General features: G+C 33.8%; 1 protein-coding gene across 1 annotated transcript in view; it reads right to left on the reverse strand.

Annotated features, from left to right (window-relative positions):
- Positions 1-17,240, reverse strand: part of LOC100180857 (dynein beta chain, ciliary-like) — a gene marked incomplete at its 3' end in the record, with an annotated part of 37,528 nt that extends 20,288 nt beyond the window's left edge. The window contains exons 1-36 of the mRNA XM_018815208.2: positions 17,061-17,240; positions 16,659-16,861; positions 16,373-16,491; positions 15,900-16,093; positions 15,381-15,552; positions 15,123-15,222; positions 14,718-14,803; positions 14,285-14,410; positions 13,889-14,032; positions 13,317-13,406; positions 12,920-13,087; positions 12,473-12,589; positions 11,955-12,104; positions 11,305-11,444; positions 11,097-11,165; positions 10,683-10,809; positions 10,002-10,148; positions 9,357-9,465; positions 8,964-9,067; positions 8,482-8,622; positions 8,022-8,159; positions 7,478-7,666; positions 7,003-7,140; positions 6,447-6,563; positions 6,138-6,281; positions 5,560-5,763; positions 5,042-5,158; positions 4,540-4,770; positions 3,857-4,000; positions 3,250-3,408; positions 2,869-2,991; positions 2,495-2,617; positions 1,868-2,093; positions 1,341-1,426; positions 786-917; positions 269-421 (exon numbers count right to left, since the gene is read on the reverse strand). Of these exons, the coding sequence (XP_018670753.1) occupies positions 269-421; positions 786-917; positions 1,341-1,426; positions 1,868-2,093; positions 2,495-2,617; positions 2,869-2,991; positions 3,250-3,408; positions 3,857-4,000; positions 4,540-4,770; positions 5,042-5,158; positions 5,560-5,763; positions 6,138-6,281; positions 6,447-6,563; positions 7,003-7,140; positions 7,478-7,666; positions 8,022-8,159; positions 8,482-8,622; positions 8,964-9,067; positions 9,357-9,465; positions 10,002-10,148; positions 10,683-10,809; positions 11,097-11,165; positions 11,305-11,444; positions 11,955-12,104; positions 12,473-12,589; positions 12,920-13,087; positions 13,317-13,406; positions 13,889-14,032; positions 14,285-14,410; positions 14,718-14,803; positions 15,123-15,222; positions 15,381-15,552; positions 15,900-16,093; positions 16,373-16,491; positions 16,659-16,861; positions 17,061-17,083 (4,953 nt within the window). The remainder of the gene's footprint in view (positions 1-268; positions 422-785; positions 918-1,340; positions 1,427-1,867; positions 2,094-2,494; positions 2,618-2,868; positions 2,992-3,249; positions 3,409-3,856; positions 4,001-4,539; positions 4,771-5,041; positions 5,159-5,559; positions 5,764-6,137; positions 6,282-6,446; positions 6,564-7,002; positions 7,141-7,477; positions 7,667-8,021; positions 8,160-8,481; positions 8,623-8,963; positions 9,068-9,356; positions 9,466-10,001; positions 10,149-10,682; positions 10,810-11,096; positions 11,166-11,304; positions 11,445-11,954; positions 12,105-12,472; positions 12,590-12,919; positions 13,088-13,316; positions 13,407-13,888; positions 14,033-14,284; positions 14,411-14,717; positions 14,804-15,122; positions 15,223-15,380; positions 15,553-15,899; positions 16,094-16,372; positions 16,492-16,658; positions 16,862-17,060) is intronic.
- Between the last annotated feature and the right edge of the window lie 617 nt (positions 17,241-17,857).

Genomic DNA, 17,857 nt, shown 5'->3' on the forward strand with positions numbered 1-17,857 from the left:
CAAGTACATTTGGGGTGTGTTTAGGCCCTTTAAGATATTTCAAAAATGTTGCAGGAAACGAAAAATATTTTTGATGAAAAATACATAAATAGTTGTATTCCTTTTTAAAAAAAAAATAATAGAAGCAATAGGCATTGAAACATAATATATTATATTGTATGCAGTTTCTGGTATGAAAATAATCTTAATTTGAGGAAATTAAGAAAACCAGAATAAAAAAACGGCAAAAATGAGCAAAAAAGGCATAGACATGGATTTAATCATCTACCTGGCCAGTACATTGACATAAATCACCAAATGCGACATATTCATCTTCAGTGCTGTACATTCCAAGTGCTGCTTTAGATGGGTTGCCACTCTCATCTTCCTCAAACTTTAACTTAGACATGTTGTCAAATAACTTGGCCAAGTGACGGGATACCTGGGTAGGTAGATAGATGGTATATAACAAGGGAATGTATCTGTGGTAGAATTCGTATCATGTATACACTCATTAAGCAGGGGTATTATTATTGTCTACTGACTAAAGTAGTTGCTGCCTAAATTAGATTTTGCAGGAGACTACAAAATTCCTTTTTTAACATTAAATATACCCAATGATTGTGCAATAACACAGTTTTTTAGATAGCAGTAAGCAATCATAACTTTTTTTTCACACTTTTGATCCATAACATGATCTTCGCTATCATTTTAAAGAGATAAATAAAATTTATGATGAATGAATGTAACTTGCTTTATCCTCGTGTGGCGGAAAAAAACGACAGCCTTTATGTTATGCTAATTACCTCAACTGGGTTGTTTCCATTAGAAAGAATATCAAGCAGATCACTTGAAGATACAAAGTAGAAACGTGGGAAGGCAAGACGTTTTGTTTCCAAATATTCAGCTAATGCTTTCTCACATAATGTCAGTTTACTCTGTAATGTATATGGGGTAAGATAGACATAATATCCCATATTTTATAATCCTGTTTTTAGCAAATCATACTGCTGTTTTGGAGTCATGAGGATACTGTTATATAATTCTGTAAATATTCTTTGTTTACAACCAAATGGAACGGGAAACTAGAAAAAAACAAACAAGGTCCATCTTACCCCAACTTGCTAAATAATCAATTCTAAGTTGACTCCTATAAACCTTTTTACATAAGAATCTACTTAATATTCTATATGGGTAAGGTTCAACAGGACATGTGTGATTTAGCCAGTGTTGCAACAAAAACCCAGAAATAAAAATTTATAACAGTTTTTCATAAAACTAGTAGTAAGTCTAATGCCTAAATATTTACAAAAGTCTGTATTCAACTATGATATTTGAATTAATATTAAAAGAAGCCAAACCTGCAAATCTTCTAATCTTTCATAAAGTCCTTTCTTGTTTGTTGCTTCAATTACATTGGGTGTAGTGATCGCATCAGCCATTATTTCTATGGATTATTTAAAATAAATATTTTATACCAGAAGAGGTAGGTTATATAATCTATTGTTTCTCATACACAAACTATGTCAAGTTCTTGAAATACATTATTCAAAAAGGCAGGGTTTGTAAAACAAGATAGATATTTAAAGAAAATCATTTTCAATGGTATTACAACAAAAACCTGGAAAATTTGAATTTTTTTGATGATAGTTTTCTTTGTTAAATTTGTCTTTAATAATCACTAAGATGGCAAACTATAAAACAGCTAGACTATACCATTAAACTGTTATATAATTTAGACAACCTATTAGTGATGACCACTGGGGTAGAACGTTAACCATTTAATGTATTGCCCTGACACACACATGCACACAATTGTTCCAGTAACATTATAAACCTTTTAATCTATATTCCTCTGGTGCAAATATCTAAAATAAATTACAAAAACCTTTAAAGTCAGTGTCAATTCCATCGAATCTCTTTGAATCTTCGGGAAGCTGAGCTCTGATGTCCTCCGAACCTATGAAGATGCTTTCGAGATGAGACCAGGTCCTCTGGACCTCCAACCATATAGTAAGCACTGAATCTGCAGTAGACAACTTCTGTACCCATCCAGATACTTCTTCTAGGAAGTGCGCGATGTATTTTGATGTCATCAAGTTTTGTAGTTGGACCTATAAGTGGTAAAGTTATTCAAAATGTAAACATATCTTGAAAATCTTTGGAAAATAATAGTTCCAATCAAATAATTGGGTAACATAATGTTTTGTTCATTTTAATATTTCTCTAAAATATTTGTTTTATTAACTTTTCCAGTACAGTAAAAAAGATTAAGTTAATTAAAACAGGAAAGAGAAGGGTATTAGCAGCAAAACAACAGTAGTTAAAAACACATTGGGTGGTAACTCTTTTAACTGTAATATTAAAATTAATAACTGCTAAAACTTTATAAAAAAAAATGTAAAAACTTGCTTTTAAACAGTTAAAAATCAAATCAAATACATGTTTATTATAACAAACAGTTACAAAAATGGCTGCTAAAAAGTTGAAAATATAATCATGTGCATGTATATACCTGATTATCCTCTAAAGTTTCCACCAATTCTTCATTACTTTTAATAAGTGGTGATTGTGTACGTTGATGATATTCATATTCAAAGTCCATGGCTGCCCATGTTACATCAAGTTCACGCAAGGTCTGTTATTAGGTACAATGGAAATTGATTAATAAGTTAAAAATCCAATTTTAATTTTAAGTAAAAAATACAAAAAAAAATATACGACATTTTTACAATCTATTTTTTCCGTCCCATTTGGTAGTAAACAAAGAATTATACGGCCATTATAAAACAAAAATCATTTAAATAATTATAAAACGAACACTTCTTTAACAATTTTTGATATCTTTTACTAATTTATGTTAAGAATAGTATGAATGTACAATCTAACCTTCTCCATTCCCATTTCCTTGACAGCTTTATCCACAATCTCACGAACTTCATCTTCAAAGTTATGAAGGTTTAGTTTAAGTAGATCGGCGAGTGTGGTTGTTTCATCCATCGTGAATCGAACCTGTGTAAATAACATGTCATGTTATATATGAAGCTGTGTAAAATCTTTTAAACTTAACCCATATAACATATAGAACCCTTTACTTATAACCTATATAACATATAGAACCCATATGCCTATAACACAACTGTACTACTGCTTTTATCAAATTTGAGTTGGATCTTGAATGTAAAATATACATAAAGGGGGGCAAAAAGAAAGTTCAGTACAGTAAACATATGTACAGCCATTGTAACAATATAATAAACAACACCCCACCTTAGCAGCTTGCATCAGTTCATGCCAATGTCGGTCACGAATAGCTGAGTTTTGCAGATCACCCACAGCCCTTAGTGAAGTGATCATATTCTTTACAAGTGAGTCTAATCCTCCAAATACATCCCAAGCTTTTGCTTCTTTATCCAGAGATCGAATGTCCTAAAGAAGACGATGGTTATTTCTGTTCTATAAAAGAAAATAAGGCAGCACCTCAAAATTTTTATTCAAAAACTCTTATAATCCAGTACCGTGACATAGGGTTAGAGTGTTGTATTTGTACCAGAGGAATATAGTTTAAAAGGTTTATAATGTTACTGCAACAATTGGGTGCACGTATGTGTCAGGGCAAGACATTAAATGGTTAATGTTCTGCCCCAGTGGTCATTCACTACTGGGTTGTCAAATTGTCTTACTTGGGAATCAAAATCACCCAAAAAATCAATTACTCTCAGCAAGGTTACATATGTTTAAAAAAACACCAGGTTTATATCTGAAGCTACCCTGCAACATTAGGATCAATAAGTTACTTTTATTCATAAGACAGCTTATAACACTAGATTTTTACAGTTTTAAGTGGAAAACTGTACAGTTATTTTACAAACCACACCTTTGCAAATCGTTTACAGTCGATGTCCATCTGTTCAACATTGATATCCGCCCATAATGTTGTTTTCCAATCATCTGTGCTTGTTCGAACTAACTGTACAAGGTCCCATACCCCCTTGCATAAACCAACCTCTCTTCTACATGCCTGAAGTAAGTAGGGAAAATATAGGTGCAGTTTCATACATTGTATAAATTAGTGCAGTTTCATACATCGTTTATTTTGGTGCAGTTTCATACATTGTATAGATAGAAGCAGTTTAAGTGTGGTGTATTTGGGTTATGCTAATAGCCTTCTCTGGCTTAAATCTAAGGTCCCATAGCTTGCTGTAGGACCTTACACACATAGAATATAGGTTTGGCATGTGGTGTATGTAAGTATATAGACTTCACTTATGTCATGGCTATCCATACATTATACATAAGATGGTACACCCTGTATATGGCTTGCTATAACCTTGATTGGTTTAGGTCACTGCTTTAATCTTTTTCATATTGAAAACATTAGGTGTAGATTAAGCACAGTTTAGAAGACACTGTCTTTTAAAAATTACATTTGAATTAATTTTTTAAGCATACAAAAAAATAGTTTAACTACAATACAGTCCAAATGCTTTCTGAACCACTGTTAGTACAGTTTCAAAAACACTTAAACAGCCATACACATTTAAACAGTAAGACTTTTACCTTAAGTTGTTTATAATCTGGCACATTAACTTCAAACAAGCCAGCAGATTCATGCAGAGAAAACATCTCAGTTTCGAGGGTGAGAATATTTTCTTGCATCGTATCAAGGCAGGGGTAGGGGTCAGGGCAGTTGAACCGAAACACGGGTTCTTTACGAAATACTTCACGAAACTCATGTTGCTTCACATCAAAACTGGTGCATTTTCGACGGATTATGGAGACTTCGTTTGCCTGGCAATGGGTGAAGTTATGAACACTGTGTAATATACATAAATACATCTGGGGGCTTATAAAAGGAGGGGGCGCGGGAATAATGTTTTATGTGTATATTTTCTAAACAAAGACTGGTGGAGGCCCCCTTCTAAATTCCTAGATATGCCCCTTAAGTGCCACATAAAAACAGCAGGCCCATAAATACCCAGTATGCATAATGACACAGGCAAAGTAACATGAGGATTAAAATAAAATTTAAACAAATTCAAATTAATTGTTCCATATTAACCTGCAGTGGAGCAACAGCCTGTTTAACAGTAACTGACAACTTCTTAGTATTATTCCATTGCTCTGGTAACTCTTGCAGTTGTAGATGTACGTCCTCGGACATTTCTTGATCATATAACTAAAAATAAAAATAGTTTTTTAAATCATATAAATAAAAAAATGTTATTCTACATGTCAGAGTTAAGGAAAAATAGGTAAAAAAGTGGTTATTTTAACAATTTTGCTTAGGTCAATTAGGGGAAACCTCCATTTTTATCTATACTATCTATGTAGCTGTTAGAGGTGCATAAAAAAACAAAAGTTAAACAACACATTGGTTCGGAAACTATAGTACGTGGAGTATGTAAAGTGTTTCTTATAGATAAAAGTAAAATGTTGTGTCTTGCCAAAGGACATATACCCAATGGTAGCACGGTCAAGCCTTGAGCCGGTAACCTCTGACATACACTTACCATCGTGCCACAGTGCAAAAATTACACACAAGAATAAACCACAAACTACACCACTCATCCATCTAACCTTTAATAGTTCAATAGTTTGTTTGAGAGGTTCGAACATAACATCGGTTGCATCAGCGCGATCACGTACAGCCATTAAATGGCCCATACATTCCACCAAGCCATCATAATCACCTTCCTCTATCGTCTTACCCAACCCAAGGTCAGCCAGCTTGATGAAATCTTTCAAGTCCGAGAGACTGTTTTCAACATGGTTGATCAAATGCTGATGACGAAATGGAAGGATTACATATAAAATATAACCAGGCCGTAAGGCATTGCATTTTTAAAATTCTTAGTAAATTCTGGATTAAGATGGATAAAATTAAGATCAAATTACACTTGTGAACATAGGGATCCTTATTGATTAATGCAATATATAGTTTGTATAGGCATATAACAGCAGTGTAAAACTAGGCTGCTAAAACACATGATGTGACTTTTGTTTTAAAAGTTATTTACAAAAAACTTTTTGGGTTAAATCTTGTGTTAGGCAGTTTTACAATGTTAAAAAAATTAAAATAATTGTTAAAACATTTTGAATATTGCTTATAACTCTATACAAAGAATATAAGTTTTCATTTTAAACCAATTTCTTGCCTCTTTAAACATGTAACTCCATCTCTTCACTGTGTTAAGCAATGCTTGTTTGAATGGTTTGATTTGAACCAAGAACCAACTATCAAATACTTGCGATGATGTCACGTTGCTTATCACTTGGTATAAGTTCTCATATGAATCAATCTGTGATGAGTATCATAAAATAAATGAATGAAGCTTATTTATCCCTGCCAACGGAGCAACAAAATTCGTTATAATTTTTGTTCTGTTTCATACACTTGTTTTCGCTTTTCGAGTTATCATGTACAAAATGTTGTATGTCATTTGTAACTTTGTTTTTGAACTTACTTGTTCTTTAAACTGTGTAAGTGTAGGTGGTGTTTCAGGCACCCCTTCATCTGCATGCATTTCAACTTCCTCAGCAGTTAGTATGTGACCATATGTTAAAAATTGCTTCATGAATTCCTGTAGATAAAAATACCATAATAAATAAAACATTAGAATATAAATATATATATTACACATAGACAGTGAGAGGTATGCAGTACCAGAAATCTGTATTTGTTAAGGGGCTAATGTAGCATTTTTAAAAACATTCCAATAGTTTTTTATAAAATTAATTTAAATGCAGTTTCAAAATCGTATGAAAAAATGAAAACAAAGTGACAAAATATTCTGTAATTTTAACAAGATATTAAACATAGTAATTCTGCCCATTATGTTATCCTTGTGTAAAAACTTATTTAAAATGCCATTAAAAACTCACACTTACAACATAATATGCTAAAAATAACACACCTATATTATTTATGTGTTATAAATATAGTCCGCTAAAAAACCACAGTCATAACACAAGTACGCAATTAGAATCTAGAGTTTTCAATTTTTATTCACAACAACTTACACTGCGGTCATCTGTCCATAGACTTCCATACTCGAGGAAACCTTGTGAATAAGAAATTGCTTTGTCCATAACATCGTGTACACGGGTGGTGAGGTCACCTCTCATAGCAGCAAGCTCTGCCATGTCATCCATATCAGCCTGTTGTTAGATTGGGAAAGAGGGTAAAATATTTTCGTGAAATAAAACATGTACCAATGTATATATACTATTTCTGCCAGGTAGTATATATTTATACGTATCTTGAATGTTTAAAAAAAAATTTCTACGTACAATTCCGATCGTCTTTATCCAATAATAATAATAAATTGATAATAACTGTTCTTTGTTTCTTTATTTATAGTAGTAAAGCTTAAAAAAAAAAGAGAGTACATCACAACAAAACAACAGACAAATTAGTTACAGTTAAAAACTAGTTACATTTGATTAGTGGAAAAGAGCATATCACTTAAAAAATAACAAAGAAAAACTCCCCAACCTTGTAATCTGCTTGGCCAACCTGGGGTGCCACACGAGGCACCAGAGTGCTCATCTTATAAACATCAACGAGAAGTCCTTCAATAAGAGCGAGGAATCCATCCGGTGCTCCTTCCATAAGTGAAGGACGGAACACCATGTCTGGTGATTGGAGTTCAAGCTCAGCAATGAATAAAGGTTGAACATCAGGCTGTAAAGATAGTGGAATAACATTAAAATAAATCGCATTTGGCAATATATATTATTGGCGCAGCTAGAAAAACAAAGAAGGGAAGGGTCCGTTAAGTGACCTGCCCAAGGACACATACATCCATCGGTAGCAGCTTTGAACTTTGAACACAGTATTCTTTGGTTACAATGCAAGCAACTAACCACCACCATGGGGCTGAACTGGTTAATATCATAACTATTCCTTTAACAGTAAAAACTTGTCACAAATCAAATCAAGTGTGTCAACAAGATGGTTTTGGAAGGTTTAGTGTCCAAAGACTACTTTCTACAAAACTTTTTTAGTGAAATTTATATAAAACATAATTTCCCCTTACGTCTGTGTTTTCCATGAAATAATTAAGAGAGCAGTAAATGCAGTTAAAGAATCCATCAATGACCATATCATCCAAGTAACTTATATATGCCTCCCATACTTCACTATTCTCATCAGCATTAAATAAAGCGAGATTTTCCTGAGAATACAAATACCATCGTTAAAATAGTTAGAACATATATATACAGAAGGTGCATAAAACTCTGTTTTTTAGTAAGTTTTAATAAAACTTTTGAGTCACCCCAACTTTGGAAACAGGGGTGTTATCACTCCCAGTTATAGGATTAAAATAGCTTTTATAACGCTGTTAGGTGTCTATACAAACAAGCAGAGCCAAAGTGTATTGTTTTCGCCACATTTTAAGGTTATGGTTGACAACTATGTGCGTCTTTTAGCAATGTCACCATGGAAAATGTAAAAAACACTTTACATCGATGCACGCACTATATATTATGATTCACCTTCACACATTGATGAATAACTTCACCATCAGCAGCGATAGTCGCGTATCTCTTCGCGATCCGATCTTTCCGATCCTCCAAGTTCAAGATGGCGGCTACGTTACCAAGTTTCCTCTCAAATAACGGAGTTTCACTCCATGTCTGGGAAAAAAAATTTTTTTAAATTTTAACATAATAAAAAATTGTTTTAAGTTCAAAGTATAAGTTGTGCTTTATTTAATATAGCAATTAAGGCACTAGTTACATTTACAAAACCATAAAAGTATCAGACAAAAGCGTGGTGGCTAAACCCAATAGAACTGTTTGGTGAGAAAATTTACTGTTTTTTCCAAATTGCAGTGTTTTGTGTAGTAGTTAACCCCACTAACTTAAATGGAATCCATTTTGCGGTGATGACACAGGGATTAAAAAGCCCAGGGTTATATTCATAATGACTTACATTAATACACCCACAGTGTTATGGTATCCTAAAAACCACTTACCTTCATTATCTTATCTATCTTCTCAATGTTCATCTTTGTCTTCTGCACACGAACCTGTAGATCATTCACCATGTCTCTTGTGGATTGAATGTATTCCCATATACCTGGTGAATGAATAAGTGTTACCTATTTTTAATGGCAAGGTTTGACAACTCCAGTTATAACATGGTTATTCTGCTTTATAGACCACATGCCCACTTACAGTTTACCACATATGCCACTTTGTGTTTGCAGATAATAAATAATACAAACCGTTATTAACCACTCGTAGCAATTATTGTTAAATGTCTTGTTCAAAGACACATAAACCCACAACAGTAGCAGTATCAAGCATTGAACCCTGTACTCTCTAGTCATGTAACAATTTCTTAAACTAAACCATTATTACATTACCTTCTGATTTCCAGCATAGCTCCGTTTCAGCTTGTTGCAACACGCTATCTATTTCTGCCAGTTGTCCTTCAACCAGAGGGTATTCAACATCAACCACTGAGTTTCTTACCTGGAAGTTAATTGGGAAATTTCAATAAAATTTAACAAATATGATTAAATGACCTAGTTTCTACTTGTAGAGATTAACTCAGTTGGTCCACTACACATAAGTGAAAAATTTCTAAAAAAAAATTATATATATATATATATATATATATATACATACTATACATATAAAAGGTACTTATTTATCCTAGCAAGGCGGGGCAATGACAGGGGTTATAACACAAGTGTTTCATACACCGATAAATACTTACTACGCCATATGTAACTGTTTGGAAGATCGTTTTTTCTGGTTAAGCTGACAATTCCGGGAAACCATTAGCGCTATACTTTGACAGTTATTGTATTGCTAAGGGTGAGATGCTGTAATGGTGGCAGTGACGAGCATTGAACCCGCCATACTTCAGTTATGATACGAGCAATCTAACCACTAAGCCATAGGATATAGCCCAAAGCACAATATTCCGATTGTTCTTATGATTTTCCTACTACTATGTTTAGAAAACAAGAATAAATGACAGCAGTAGATTGTAGTGACCATACCTCATTATACCATGCCACAGTAAGATCAAGGTTGGCACAATATTTACGAAACATTTCATGAGTTTCATAAAGTTCGTTTGCAACATCAGGAATATCAAGACGGTTTAAATATTTCATGTAGCGAACCTCACGCAGCACTGCTACAAGCTAAACAAATAAATATTAGGTTTAAAATATATACACTGCCTGAAATCAAATAAAATTTAGCCAAAAAATTTAAAAGCTGAAAATGGCTATTGGTTTTAAACTTGTGTAAAAAATCTTGTAACAGCTTGTTAAGTGATGCTACTGTGCATTTGTTTATAAAGTACTTGGCAGCTTGAACAGTTTTAAAACCATATAAATAAGCACATAGTTTTAAAAATAAAATCAAGGGCTAAGAAATATGTAACAACCAAAAATAAAGTTCAAGAATGGAATAATATGATTTGTGTTGGTTACGTTTTCGTAGCACTAGATCATTAGTATCATTACTATACTTTACTATACAAGAATCGGTCAACTATATGAACATCAGATCAGGGTCGGATTCATTACCATTAGAATAATATTACAAGTCATTAGAATAATATGTCAAATATATATTTTGCCTAAAATGGCATCATTAGTCTGTTATTCAAATAGAACCAAAATAATTCCCCCAAAACCATTAGTCATTACAGTTTTTAAATTAAAAATGACCTGTGGGTCAAAGTTGACAGATATCAGATGAGAATCTGGATTTCTTTTTAACAGTGGTTGGCCCAAGTTAAATTTACAAGCTTCTTCAACACCATTTGTCCACTGCTCAAATATTTTCATCTCATATCTGAAGAAAATATGGTTGTGAACTGTATGTGGATAATGTGGATTTTTAAGCTAGGGTCTATCTTGTTTTTGATTTTTTATTTTAAATCAGGTTTTTTTTTATAAAACTTTTAATAAAATTTTAGATGAGATTGGTAAAATGCATATTTTCATTCCTGTTTAACATTTACAGTGACATTTTACCCCAGAGATTTTATCCCAGACATTGACATACCCACAACAATATGCCTATGCTGTATCCTCCTGTAAAACTATATAAAACTATTTAAAATCAATAAAGTAACTTACTGTTTAATGAGTCGAACCATCTGTTCCTGTTTGTGAAAAACCAAATCACATTCAGCGGATTGGAAACACCTGAAAATCATAAGTCTATTTGTTTAAACTGAAACGTTTGAAATAAAGAAAATCGTAATATATATAAGCAGTTATGTTTGTCTCGAAAAGGAGAAGAAAGGTTTTTTGTTATTTTTCACCAATTAAATTCTCAACTTACGGATGGTTGATATGTTGCAGTAGTTCCATGGGCCATGTAATCCTCTCATGGAGTTCCTGTGCCCACTTTAACTGACCAGCTACTGGGGGTTGGTTCTTATGCACACATGGTTTCAATAGGTTTGGGATATCTTCACATGGCTGAAAACACATTTATATTCTGTTACTTCTGCTACCAGAGTACCAGGCATAATGTAAAAAAAATATATAGTCCCTTTTCGGCCTCTGGCCAGACAGCTAGAAAAATCCCTATTTACCATTTAAAGATCTTTTCTGCAGCTTTAGCCTAAAGCTTGCATAGTTTTCAAGGCCTATTACAATAAGCTGGTGGGTTGGTGAGTTTTAATAAACATAAAATATCAAAGACTAATTAGGTATAAGAATAATGCATTACATTACAAATACAACTTCTATTTTATAAGTGTCCGGTCCTAAAGAGCAACAAGTCATTGGAGCTGGGATTCAAGCAAGAGCAAATCAAGAGAGTTACGAAAGAGGCCCCATTTGAAACATATCTATGTCAGACTAATGAAAAAACCATAAGTGCAATGCAATGAAGCATGGGTATTTCATGTCCTATTTTCACAAAAAGAGGGGCCAGACTTTCTAATCTCCCAAATAAGCCCCCAGTGACTGGAGCTTTTAACTTACTTGGTTAGCTGTAGCAATGACATGTTCATCGAATACTTGCTTGATCTTATCAAGACTTGTGTTGAAAAGACGAAGCAGTATAGGATACTTGTGGTCGAAATCTGCTTTGATGATCGGCCTCTCAAGTAAACTTCCAAAGATGTTCAACATCTAGAATTTTAAGACATAAATATGGTTGAAATTTGAAAAAGATTGGAATTGAAAAATGTTGTGTAAAAAAGCATAATTATTTAGGAAAAAACATATTTTAAGTTTAAGCACTTAGTATCCATGGACTACAGATTAGAATTGGATTGTAAATTTCTTAAATGAGCGTGGTACTATTACAGCAATTCGGTCATGCTAATTTCAATTGATAAAGTGTCACTTATGTATAAAGATACCGACAGGTGGTATAAAATGCCCAAAAACTGAAGAATACAGCTACCTTTTTCATACGGAACAAAAACAGTCGCGCAAAACAATAAATTTTTACTAAAATTTTTAACAAATATTTTTCAATCTTTTTCTCCACACACCTTACAAATAGAAGCCATTCCTGAACAATCATCAAAACCTTGGCAGATAATGTTGGCAAGTTGCCTCTCTAAGTCAGATAGGTTCTTTGTGAATGAATCAAAATCATCTTCAAATGCCTGGAGGGATCAAAATGAACATTATAAAATATAGTTGAATGAATAAATAATTGAAGGATACATATTCATTCTTACCCAATGGGGCAATGATAGTCAGTATAACAAATATAATCCTTTTTGATTTTTCATACTTTTAACGTATGGCTAACAATTTAGACAACCTATAAGTGAACACTGGGTTAGACAATTGTCGTTAAGTTAAACTCTAGCCAAAAGACAAACCACAATGGTAGCAGCGTCAAGACTCGTACTCGTAACCTCTGGGCTATAGGCAGGCAAGCTAATTACTTTCATATTCCGCTGAAGTAAAGTGTAACGAGCTATACTTACTGGATCCTCAGGGTCAAGGGGGTTGTACGTCCTTAGCTCAAATACTTTGTACAACTCCTGGAAAGCTTCAAATATATTAAGCACAAGTTGGCTGAGCACTCTGCCCTTTACTCCACCAAACTCAATCTTTTCAAGTTTCATAAACTCTTGGCTTCGGACGAAAAACTCCTAAAATTTAAAAAGTTAATACAAGAGAAATTTATACGTTTAGTGAAGTCAAATTATCAAAATTTAAACTGTCTTAAGAACAATATAACTGTTTTGATCATAGAATAAATAATATGTTTATTAAAATAAGTTAAAAAAACTACCTTAAAACCCAAATTATCCAGATTTTCATAAAAATATGCATGAAACTGTATGTTAAAACACAAACACTAGCATCTTATTATCTCACCATTACTATATCAAGTCTATTAATGAAGTTATCCATCCTAGAAAACACCAACTCAGGGGCAAAACTCCAATGCTTCACTTTTGATTTGTCCTGAAGAAAATACATAAATGATAATTAACTGAAGATACTTGTATATATCAGAGTGGATCTGTTTCACCCAGGGGACTATTATTATTTTTGTTATTCTTTATGGGTGAGGTAAGGAGCTGTGATTAAGGCCAGATTTGCTAATTTAAGTCCTTTGTGCGACCAGGGGAGCTGCTTCGACCACTGGGTTGGAACAATGTCCTTTAATTATCTTGACCAAGAATACAAACGTCGCCAATGGTATCACTGTATCAGTATACTTTGGTAAGATGCAACATGCAAGTGTGTATAAAAACACACCACCCCTGTTGTAACGACTGTCGTTTTCTGACCCCATGTTGAAGTAAGTTATATTCATTTATTTATAATCTATTAATCTGTGTATTGTTTAGCACTATACAAACACAATAAAACAACTTGGCAGTGTTTACAGAACAAAAATGTTAACTGCTCAAATGAAATTTGAAGAAAATTAAACCACAAACCTCAAAGAAAGTGTCAAGGGTGGCCTTATGTTTATCAAAGCTTGCACGGAATGCATGCAATACTTCCAAAGCTACTTTAACTCGTTCAACAGATTCATCTAACTCTCCTTTCAATATATCTTCAGGTGATAAATAGTTGCAAGTCTAGAATGATTTAAAACTCATGATTTTACTGTCAAATAATCTAATTGTAAATAAAAAAACATATATTTTATTTGCCTCTTCGAAACATTAGATTAAAAGACAACGAAGAGAAGAGACTTAGCAACAAGAAACAGTCGTCAAAATAAACATTTGTTTTAACTTTAATACATAAATGCAAATGTTAAAATTCTTCAAATAAAGAGGTATTAATTATTATTAGTAGCGCCAGTTACAAACAGAAATATACTTTACCATTTCAATGAGAAAGTTGCACATTTCCCTCAGAAGAACAATAATCCTTACTGGTGTGTTGTAATATTTAGATTGTGACCATATAAGGCAGACGACATGCATCAATGGAGCTAGCTTTGGTATGGCCTAGAAAATAATTAGTGCAAACATGCGTAATTTGACATTCTATCCATTATTAAAACATAAATTGTTTTAACCGTTTGAATACAGTAGCAAAGAACGAATTAATGAAAAAAATATAGTTCCCAACAAAATAACAATCATTAAAACAAGTATGCGTAAATTTATTTCAAAACAAGTTCATATAAAAGTATGGCTGCTAGACCCCCAAGGCCCAAACTCAATGCAGTTTAGAGTATTAGTTACCAAACAGTGCATGGTAGAATAAAAACAGGTTTTTTAACAATTTGATAGAGTGGGAATAGTGGCATACCTCTGAAAAGTCAACTTGTTCAAAATCATCCAAAAAAGAACGAAGTGGTTTCAAATACATTTGGATGTCCCTTGCTTCACGTAGTGCTATGATATATATGTAAGTGATCAGTGTATGATTTTACTTTAAAACTTTAAAATACTGTGAGGTATCCCATCATAATGTCATTAGTCATTGGAAAACATGACATTAAAAAAAGCGGACAATGAGATAGAGCATAGACACCTAGCATGGGTATGCGTGCACACCTAAAAAAAACTTTGAGTACCACTAGCGCCAAAACAGACAAACAGTCACACACAGTCAGTAAGTGGGTGTATTTCATTTTAGTATAAATTAAAAAAAAACAAGTTAGTAGAATGTTGATGCGCCAAAGTCAAATGAACTAGTATGACAATTTCTTACCAGCAACCACTTCAGTAAAGATGTCACGTAACGCAGGATAGTAACTGCTGTGAGAAAGTTCCAAGATGGCTGCCATCTTCTTTACTTTTGGAGTCTTAAGCTAAAAACATAAATGAAAGAATTTCAATGTAATAAACTTATATATCCTCGTGTGTGGGGACAAGCGAAAGAAACACGTTACACCCAACTCTATGAATACCATATCGAGTCAAATTGGCGGAGTTTATTAAAGTTAGTAACCCCATAGTTTCATTTTACCTGGTTGTAGATGCATTCTAAGTTTGCACACTTTGCGTTCCAGAAATCTATCTCCACACTGGGGCCAGGATTTTTTCCTTCCAAAAGTGGTTGTGCTGATTCTTGCTTAAGCACATCACGTACTTGGTGACTCCAGTCAATAACAACAGTCTCAATAGCGTGTAGAAGTGCCCTGGTAACATAGCAGATAGTTACTAATAAATTCAACCAACAACTCAACCCAAAATTATTCACTTACAAGTTATATATTTATGAGGCCAATGTGGTAGTTTGTATGTAGGCATGAGGACGAGGTGTATAAAACATAACACACATGTCACACGTGCAACTATGCAAGGGTGTATTCAGGGAACCCCTCTCTTAAAAAATTCTAAATATGGCCTTGCATATGTAAATATTTTATAACGACAGTTGTTGTCTACTTGTCTACACGTGAATAAATAAGACACATTTCATATTCTTTTCTAAGAAATAATAGGGGGATTTTCGAGGGGTGTTTCCCCACATAATTCCACCTACCTCCTTTCTTCTGCCTTCGCATCGTCGACTTTTTCCGAACCAACAGGTAGCGGTAGAAGGGTTTTCCCCTTCACGTGACCAGCCACAACATAAACCTTGCTCTTCAGTTTGTGCACGTGACGTAGTACGTCATCAGACACAACTGCAGGCCACCGTTGGTGGTTGCCATCGTTCGAAAGTAAGTGTGATAGAAACTGCATGGGCAATTTGTTTGAGTTTGACGTCATTGGGGCAAATATAAGTTACGACAAATCGAAAATGGTACTGTTTTAAACAGATAATTGGATTTATATACGAAGTAAACAAGGACTATCTGTACACTAAACATAAAGGCTGACTTTGTTGAAATGTGGACAATATAGCGTTTCTAATTTTATCTGCCGTTGCGGTACGTGCGTCTGACAACTATTTTAAGCGTTTAACTTCTGGACAACAGTAACACTATAATAAGCCAGCAAAAAAGGTTATTCTACCTCGTCTACAAGTGGTGACATATGGTCGAGCGGAATTTGAGAAATATCTCCAACTATCAACTTTGAACGAACGTTATCTTTCGTGATACCAACTTTCTCTTTTTTCACGAAGTAGGTTCCTTGGGGAAAACGAAAATTTCCATTTAAAAATGACGGTAAAATAAAGTAAACGTAAATCAGATTGTATAAAAGTGATTACGTACGATAAAACGCTACAGTTTCTAAATTTTTAGAAATGCTTTCAAATTTTGTTTAACCCCGAAAAATCATTTATAGTTAAATTCACCTTTTTGCTTTATAGAGGTGGGATATGAATAACTCGGAGAGAGTTGGCCCGCACCGGTGAGATAAATTAAAAGGCAGAAAACGTCAGTCTTGTCAAGAAATTCTTGAATTAATATTTTGGACTCTTCTTGGACTAACATCTTTACCCATTTGTCTTGTTTCAAGTTTAATGTCTTCAGCGTTTTTGACTGAAGGTAATCCCATCTAAAATATAAAGTAGAAATATGAATAAATTAGTGCTGTCCGTTATTATTATACGTCAATAAAAACAATACGCGTGAAAGAACTCGAAATATGCGTTTTTTAAATAGTGGTATTGCTATACTCGAAATTTTCAGCAAAAGTGTGTCGACCGAAAGGTTTCCCTGTAATCAATTGCAGTAGAAATGATTTGCACACTTACCGCGGGTCAGTGACTTCCGCCATCTTTTCCTTTATCTGTGCGTGGATTCTACCACCAGCACACCAGGGCTATAATTGCCCTTACTGAACTAATCGGCAGTTCTCAGCTACGGAAATGCTCCAGAATCTGAGATTTGACGGTTTCGGTTTAAATTTACCTGCTGCATTAATTAAATTTTTCTAATTGTCTAAATATTCTAAAGAACAAACAAAGATTATTACGTCATAATCCAACAATGTCTGACGTAATTTATAAATATTTTAAACAGGATTAACGTAACAAATCGTATACTATGCATAACAAGCAATAAAATCGCTTCTACAATCGTAAACAGCGCGTACTAAACTCCTCCTGCTTTGTTCACATAAAAGTACTCAATGCTGCAATTGCCTATACACGCTTTCCTTTAGGCAAGTTTATGGTAACGTTGCTTTCTGCTAATCCCTCGCTACTGATCACGCTTGTTGCACATTCGCTCAAGGAGAGCCCCTTCCAGATACAAGTGGTCTAGACCGCACTTTTGTTACTTGTTCATTAGACCCATTTTAGATTACAATTGCAAAGAGAAACCGAATTCCCGGCTCCTCAGCTGTATCTGAAGTACAATGTTCCCATCACGTTCTAAAGTGTCACTTGAATGATGGGAAGTGTTCACTGGAATAGGTTTTACTTTTAATTTTACCCACTGTGTGTCATGAAGGCTTACATAGAAGTTCGTTTCGGAAAATTTGGGAATTTTTGTTCCAACTGCTGACTTGTACAAAACACATGACATTGCACAAAAAAATTAAACTATA

This window comes from Ciona intestinalis, unplaced genomic scaffold (genome assembly GCF_000224145.3).
Source record: "Ciona intestinalis unplaced genomic scaffold, KH HT000049.2, whole genome shotgun sequence".
Lineage (NCBI taxonomy): Eukaryota > Metazoa > Chordata > Ascidiacea > Phlebobranchia > Cionidae > Ciona > Ciona intestinalis.